We start from the raw sequence: 8,785 nt of genomic DNA, 5'->3' as shown, positions 1-8,785 counted from the left end.
TGACGTTTTCTGATTCGAACCGTATTTAGGGCTAGGTGTTGAACATCTTTTATGTCCTTTGTGATGATTTACTTTCATTAAAGAATAAGATTTATTTTTCCCTACTTTCAAGATATCATTTATAAATTTGATCTTGTGCATAAACGATTATCCATAATCATAAACCTCGCAGAAGATAGTCAACATTTTGATATTTTGATAAAAGAGTGCAACTTATTCTGGGTTGCTCGGCACTAAACTGCATTTCTTGAAAGTCCAACTCATCACAAAAACAATTTTGGAGAGGTTTTATCAACTTTCTTTTGAAAATCGCCTACAAATGAAAAACAACTTATGACCGATGTCTCTTGAATCGAGGTTATTGTGAAATTCTCGGTTTTGTGTTTGTGAATATCACTCGGAAGGAAGCAATTCCCTTAGCTTTGCCCCTACTTCTTTCCTAAAATCTGACACATCGACTCTAGGATGAGATCAAGGTTTTCTTCCTTTCTAAAAAGATTTTCTTTCTCTCTTGAGGAAGGGACTGATAGTTTTTATCTATGTAATTGAGACTAGGACCACAAACATGTAGATTTCCTACATATCTTCTCTCCATTATTTTTTTTTTCACTAAAAAGAATCAGATCTCTATAGTTCGGACATGATTCCCCTTTCCATGTTGCAAGTTATACAAAAACTTGGGATTGGATTCTATTGAGATAAACTTCTTTCAAGGTCGAAATTTAAACTGTTATGTGCATAACTTGATATTATACAAAATATATTTGAAGTGCATCGAGATTTCTTGGCGCAATGAACTATTCACCTTCTAGGTTATAAAGGAAGACATCTCCTCCAAAGAGGATTTCTTAAGTAGGAATGGTCTTTCCTATTGGGGTTGAAACGTGCCCTAGGGGTCTAGGAGTTCCTAGGTTTGTTTGAAAACTATATCACCTTATTTGAGGTTTTATGGTTTGACCTTCCTATTGAAGGTGTCTGACATGCATTTTTGGTAAGCTTGGGTTTTGCATAAAGCAATTAACCTCTTATACACCATTAACATTAGTTGGTCATATCGAGATTTGTGATAGTCTTCTTCTTAACGTGGATCTTTAAGAGTATTCTTAGGGTTGGAATCTTGATTTCGATGGGTTGTACGACGTCCATGTCGTAAACTAGAGAGTAGGTAGTTTCGTCCATCGATGTTCTATAGGTTATACGATATCCACATAAAGCGTATGGCAACTTCTCATACTTGTCCTTATACGTGATGGTCATCTTCTTCATGATCCTATTCACATTTTTGTTTGTCGTTTCGACCATACCATTGGTTTGGGGTCTATAGGGAGAAGATTTGTGATACTTGATCTTAAATTTGTCGAGAAATTGAAACACTTTTCCTTAGAAGTGTCGATCGTTGTCTAGAATCAGCGTGTGAGGGATTCCATATCTAGCGATGATGCTAGTTTGGATGAACTTTGCCACTTTAGATGATTTTAAGACCTCGTAGGAGTCTACTTCAACCCATTTGGTGAAGTAGTCTATTGCGACGAGTATGAACTCATGTCCATTTGAACTCATGTCATGTTGTAAAGGAGTGAGGTCGTTGTATATTTTAGGTTAACATAGATTTGGCACTGATGACAACTCCTTACATAGTTCACACATTCTTGTTCAAGATTTTGTTAGTAATATCCCAAACTGAGTATTTTCTTGATTAAAGCCATTTCATTCATGTGTGGGTCGTATGTCCCTTCATGTACTTCTTCCATGATCCTCTTAAATTCAATATTATCTATGTAGAACATACTTTGACTGTTGTTCCTTTGCTAGAAAATGGGAAAGATATTCTCCATACACAATTTACTTCATGAGAGTATCATGTTAGGGTTTAACAACATTCTCACAAGAAGTGACTACTCCTAATTTAAAAGTAGGTCGTTACTTTTGTCGGATTTTTTGAGTTTTGACTATAATTACGTCAAGAATTTGAGTTATAGCTGCCAAAGTAGCCAAGGTGTCTGCAAAGTGGTTATGGCTTCTTTGAACGTGAACAAATGATACTTGATCGAGTTTGTTCACGAGTTTGGTTATGTGGGTGTGGTAGGGTTTCAAGTTTTCTCCTTTCACTTACCACATGCCAATGGCTTGAGATATAACCAATTTAGAGTCACCAGCGACTTCTAACTTAGTTTCCCCTTTTCATATTCCAATTTGAGACCCGAGAGGCATGCCTCGTATTCGAACTCGTTATTAGTGATGAGATATTCGAGTTTTATAGATATTGGGTTGTACGTCCATTTCGGGTCAACTAACAATATCCAAATTCTATAACCTTGCTTTCGAGAAGCTTAGTCTATTATATTAAGGTAAAGGATGAGAGGAATGACATCTCTGGGCGGTAAGAGTATGTGTGGGGATTTTAAATAATATTTGATTTTGTCAAATGCTTGTTGATTGTATTCATCCCATATAAACTTTTGGTCTTGCAGCTTAAACAACGGATTGCATGTCATAGTAATCTTGTTGATGAATCGGCTAATATATTGGATATTACCCAAAAATCCACGAACCTCTCTTTCGTTTTGAGGGATCGGTATAACCGTGATTGCTTATATCTTAGAGGGATTGGCTTCGATTCCCCTCTATGTAATTAAAAAGTCTGGCATTTTATCATCTTTGACTCCAAAAATACATTTACTTATGTTGATTCGTAGATGATATTTCCTGATTCGTTATAGGAATTTCTAAAGATTTTGGACATGTCCTTCTCGATCCTTCGATTTGACAATCATGTTGTCAACATGTACTTCCACTTCTTTGTGGATCGTGTCATGAATGATCATGGTGGCTGCCCTTTGATAGGTGGATCCCACGTTTTAAGATTGAAAGACATGACTCTATAACAAAATGTCCATACTTCTGATATAAAGGTGGTATTTTCTCTATATTGTAGGGCCATCAAGATTTGGTTGTATACTGAAAATGCTAACAGATGATCGGCATCATGGTCGTCATGTATGTCTATGTGTGGAAGTGCGAAGTGATCTTTAGAGATGTCCTTATTCAAATCCCGATAATCTACACACATTTATAATTGTCTGTATTTTTCAGGACGGGGACTACATTGACTATCCAGGTAGGATATTCCACTACCTCGAGAAAATCAGCTTCGAATTCCTTTCAAACTTCTTCTCGAAATAAATTATGTGTTGCATGAAACGTTGTATTTTAGCCAATTTTTTAGTGAATGTTGTATAAATTATATAACTGAAAATTACTTACTTCATGTTATTGTTTATAATTTAGTTTTTTTAACTATGTTTGTGTTTTTAACTTAATGATATTTTATGCATGGAACTCAAATAAGATATGATTTTGATGTTCAGTACTTTAGTTAAGTTTAATTTTTGTTTGTTAGACGAATTTAAGTTCAATTCTTGAAGTTTATAATTGATACTGTTTTTTTTATTGTTAAAGTTGACAGTGATAATGTTATCTCAAACAGATTTTTAAAGTAAGATTCATAAAATCAGATAATCTGTTTTATATTTTAAATTTTAACTGTTCAAATTTTAGTTATTTCATTAAAGTAGATTTCTAAAACCTATAAACTCGGATTATCTGACCAAACCTATGGTCAAACATCAATTTGAACTGATTTATATTTCAAAGGAACAAGAGGTTTTAATTTAGTTAAATGGACGTCAACAATTTTGTTATATAAAAAAAACATACCATTTACCAGTTTAGATAGAATTTTTAATTTTTTTAAGTTTAACATTCTATTTAACATTTAAATTCTTATTTAATTATTTTAATATTATTTTGCATTTACAAATTAATTAATTATATATATATATATATATATATATAATTTTAAATATAAAACATAACTAATTTTCAAAATATACATATATAAATTTTTACATCTAATGTCCATCTTAAGTTTTTAGACATCAAGGCTACCTTGTTTATTCAAATATAATCCTGTAACATATTACTTAAAAAATTCTACTAAGAATCGGAATTTCCGTGTGGGAATTATGATGCATTGTTATCTTCACCGCCGGCTCCTTGATCTTGTTAATGTGATCCGTTGCTTGACATTCCATTTTCACCATCTTCATCCATTCCTCTACTATCAAATCTCTCTTGGAACGGCTGTAATACTTCAAACAAATCAGTGCCAGTGCTGCTGCCATCAAAATTACTACTCCCAAGTTCTTCCCTGTAAATTCCAATAAGTGGTCAAACAAGAAGATAAAGAAATAATACTTCTCATAATTTCCCTCCATTAATATATATATATATATATATATATATATATATATATATATATATTTCTATTTTTTGATTGAATATTTGTTTAGTTCAAACTTTGTTTATTAGGTTATTATCTTTAAGTGTCACCCTGTATGTAAAATCATAATGAATTTTATTATAATATTTAATTAATTAGATAAATTATTTTTATTAATTATAATATATATATATATATATGAAATAATTAAGAGAGTAAATTTAAAAGAGAGAAAAGGAAGAGAATGAGAAGAGAATGATTGATCTAAAAAATAACAAAAATTTTCATTCTTCCTCTTTTCTTTCATCATTATTATAATATTTTTTATATGAATTACTCAAATATTCTCATTCCCAAATTCCCTCTTCTCGCTTCTCCTGATATAATAGATTTTTAAAATAATATTTTAAAACTAATTTAGATATTTACTTATATAACTAACTTAATTAGATAAATGAACTAATAAAAATTTATTTAGAGGTATCTATTATTAAAATTTTAAATAAATTTTTATTAATTGATAAGTCTTTAATTTTAACCACACATGTCTAAATGAGTTCTTTCCATTATAAAATTAAAAAAAATAAGAATAAATTTAATTTTTTTTTTTTGTGTAAATCATTTTGAACCGGTTATTAAGTGTACCTCATTAGAAGAAAAAAAAAAATTTCAAATAGGCCATTAATATCATCAAATCATTAAGTGTACCTTTTGTGACAACAATTTCATGTTGGTAGGCAGAGACGATATCATCTTGGAGGTCCCAAGTTAATCGGAGGCCGAAACTGTTGTCTGATAGATAATGACTGTAAGAAAAAGGGCTAGCGACGGTCTTCAAAATCCTGCAAGATGAAGGAACAACCGACGACTCCGTGATCATGTAAACATGATGGTCGGAGCCGCTCAGGCACGGGACCTCCTCTTGAAAACTAGAAACTTTTTCAGAACAATTCAGATAAGTGAAATTGTAAGTGACGTAGTAATACTTGAAAGGAGTGGAGGTGATTAAGTGGTCAAGATTTAAGAAGACTTGAGGAACACAATTTCTTGGGTCAATAAGGATCAGTTTCTTCTCATCATAAGAAATTGACTTCACTTCCAATTCGTCTGAATTATACTCCGTGAACTGAATTACGGTTCTGTTTTTCTGGTTGCAGGACAGCCGGAAACCTGGAAGGCCACAGTTTTGATTCTGTAGGCCTTGGGAATAGAAGGGAAATTGAATGGTTGGACCGTCGAGGCTGCATTTCACGGCGGGACATGAGCTAATGAAATCAGTGTAAGCATCTGAAATAATGAGAGAAATCGAGACATGGAAGAGGAAGATGATAATGATCGATGAACAAGGCATGGCAGCCACGATATGAATATTGAATATATGATGATCAGCTCAAGCAAGTTAAAAGCTTACAATTATTATAAAGGAAAAGATGAAGAGACCTGAGGGGGGAGGCGTGTGAGACCCGCAAGGCATCCATCCACTTGACAAATGGAGGTCTTTCCTGTAAATTTCCAGTTGGGATTTTTAAGGGCTTGTATGATAGTGAGTTTTTACGAAACCAATAGAGAGAAAAAAAAATATAATGATGTTGATGATTTTCAAGATATAATAATTTTTTTTGGTATGGTATTAATATATATAAATAAAATAAAAATTAATAATTTCAAATATAAAATATTTTAATTTTTTTAAATAATAAATGAAAGTGATATAATTTATAAAAAACAGTAAAATAATGTTTAATTTATTTTGCAATATATAAATAACCACATATATGCTCTTATAACTCATGTTTTTTATTACTTCTATATTACGGATTGGATTACGGGGTTAGTTTGACTATATTATCAACTTGTTCACACCAGCTTACACGCCAGTTTAATCGTTTTACTTAGTAGTTAATATTAGATAAATTTGATTAAGCATATAAACTATGCTTATTTATTTTTTATATTTATAATATTATTTAATAATTAATATTATATATATTTAAATATATATATATATATATTTTGATTAATTTCATTTTAAATATTAAAAAATTATTTAAATTAAAAATAATATATTTTAAAATAAATTATATAAATATATTAATTTTTTATTTTTTATTAATATATAATTTTAAAAATTAATAAATTTTTTAAATTAAAAAATAAATTATTTAAAATAAATTATATAAATATATTAATTTTTATAAATTTTTAATAATATATATATATATATATATATTTAATATGAATATAATATAAGAATATATATATAAACGTTTTTATTATAATTTATTTATATTCTTTTTTAGAAAGTAAATTTTAAATATGGTAAGAATGAAAATTTAACTCAACTCAATTTATAATAATATTAATAATTTATAATAAAATTTTGATTCTTTTAATTTAAAATTATAAAAAAGGAGAGGATGAAATTAAATTATGATTAATTATTATGATAATTAAACTTTAATTGAAAATTTTAATTAAAAGTCAAAAATAACTTGAGATTAAAATATTGTATTTATTTTACATAAAATAAACCCAAAAAGGGGTTGAAATAATTTAATTATAATTTTAAATATAAATTATGTGTAATTTATAGTCTAAAATAATTAAATAAATACCCCAAGATACCAAAAATAAAATAAATAAATATAATTTTTATTATGTTTTCAAAAATATTTTTGTGTATTAATTTGGTGGGAAAAAAATGAGAAAGAAAGAGTTAAAATTCGATTTCAAATAAGACTTTTATTTTTATTAGAAATAAAAACTGATGATCTAGTGTGGCCGAAACTAAAAAAATTAGCAACAGCAGAAATTTCATCTACCAAATCATTGCCTGGTATTCATCCAACGCACCAGAACGCTCCGCGTAGCCTGTTGTAACCAAGAAGACGTGCGCCCGGGACCACACATGATCAACTAATGGGACGTCAACCCCCGTTAGCCCAAACGCTCGAATGCTTGACGGATCGCAACGGCGCGTTTCATTTTAATGAAACGATAGCGTTTTGATCGTCTTCTTCGTGAACACCGGAGGATCGCGCTCGACGCCGACGACCTTCCAAAAATCTCATCTTCGTCATTTCTCATCCTTATCCCTTTCGATTCCGACCATGTGCACGTCACTCCATCGCCAGCATTTCCTCTAAGGTTTGAATTCAAAACCTACCCTAGAGTTATGCCTACGAAGACAAAACAAAAAATAAAGGATGAGCTTCAAAAACTAAATTGAAGACGAATTCAGCTTTAAAACTGACTTAGCCTTGGTATAAATACTCCTTAGGTCTTCTTCTTTTAGTCCATAGAACATAATTCAAGAATCACGGCCTGTTTGAAGATTTTCAAAGGAGCTCCGACGACTATTTTTTGAATAAACTTCTTTGGTGTTCTATGCTTCGATACAGAGCTTTGGAAAACTTTCTTAAGATTATAGGAGTGTTCTCCAATTACAAGTAAGCTTCTAGACCATCTTTAATTCAAGTTGTGATTCAAATTTGATTTTTTTTACATTTCGATCGGGTTGATCTTATTTATGGTTTAATTTTGTACTTTTTATAGTTGAAATCGATCCTTAGATGATATACAAGTTTTCTATCGAAAAAGATTTCATGAATTCACCCCAACCAAAGAAACCAAAATTTGATTTGAAAATCTGGAAAATTTAAATTTCGTGTTCTTGAGCTTGAATTTTGATTCAAATAGTTGTCTAACATGTTTTGTAAACATGTTAGGATGAATTTCCAATCATAAAACATACATCCTGATCATGTTTGATCGAACTGAAAATTTTCAAAATAAAATTTTAAATTTCAGTTTTGAAATATGTTACAAAGCTTGATTGATGTTCTTGTTTTGGTCATGTTTGATTATAAACATTATTTAGAAGTTGTTGGAACAACAATTAGGCCATGAGATGGCCTCATTCGAAAGTTCCCAAAAATTTCTATAGAAATCATATTGGAAAATTGATCGTCTTAGGGCTTTATTGATCGATTTTAGGATTAGGGATTTTGATTCCTTCATCCAATCGATTTAATAGCAAATTACAGATCACGTTTTCATGATCTGTATCAAAAGTTGCAAACCTATAATTTTTATACCAAATGAAGAACACTCGGTGTTCTTGGACCGAGTCCTTTAGGACCGAGAGGAAGGACCAAAAAATCAACCTAGGACTGAGACCAAGGACCGATGTTCTTTAGTTAGGATAGAGTCCTAAGACTGATGTTCTTGAACTAGGTCCGAGAAATCTGACCGAGTTTTTTCACCTAAGACCAAGAAATCTGACTTGGGACCGAGACTCCCAAGTCTTAGGACCGAAAATCCAACCTTGGGACCGAGCCTTCCAAACCCTCCACCGATAAACCTAGCCCAAGGCTAGTGTAGGACCAATAGGCTTTTATACCTAGACCGGTAATTTTAGCCAAGGACTGGAAGTCCTTGGCACCCTAACCTAGGAACTCCGGTCCTCCGACCAAGTATCCTGAATCTCAATCGACAGTTCCC

General features: G+C 31.0%; 1 protein-coding gene across 1 annotated transcript; it reads right to left on the bottom strand.

Moving 5' to 3' along the window:
• Window positions 1–3,909: 3,909 nt before the first annotated feature.
• On the bottom strand, window positions 3,910–5,647 carry LOC124927768 (putative RING-H2 finger protein ATL21A). Its single transcript, XM_047468242.1, has 2 exons — window positions 4,991–5,647; window positions 3,910–4,210 (listed from the first exon to the last, which is right to left on the bottom strand). Exons 1-2 carry the CDS (start codon window positions 5,631–5,633, stop codon window positions 3,984–3,986), a joined length of 870 nt encoding a protein of 289 aa, XP_047324198.1. The 5' UTR covers window positions 5,634–5,647; the 3' UTR covers window positions 3,910–3,983.
• Window positions 5,648–8,785: the final 3,138 nt, after the last annotated feature.

This window comes from Impatiens glandulifera, chromosome 2 (assembly GCF_907164915.1).
Source record: "Impatiens glandulifera chromosome 2, dImpGla2.1, whole genome shotgun sequence".
NCBI lineage: Eukaryota > Viridiplantae > Streptophyta > Magnoliopsida > Ericales > Balsaminaceae > Impatiens > Impatiens glandulifera.
Note: the sequence above shows the minus strand (reverse complement) of the source record. Positions and strands in the feature narration are given on the sequence as shown.

Bases quoted from the DNA above. Each gene is read 5' to 3' on its own strand.
- LOC124927768 (XM_047468242.1), bottom strand. From the start codon at position 5,633: ATGCCTTGTTCATCGATCATTATCATCTTCCTCTTCCATGTCTCGATT. The intron at 4,211-4,990 runs GTACACTTAATG...TGGAATTTACAG, and splicing joins TGAAATTGTTGTCACAAAAG to GGAAGAACTTGGGAGTAGTA.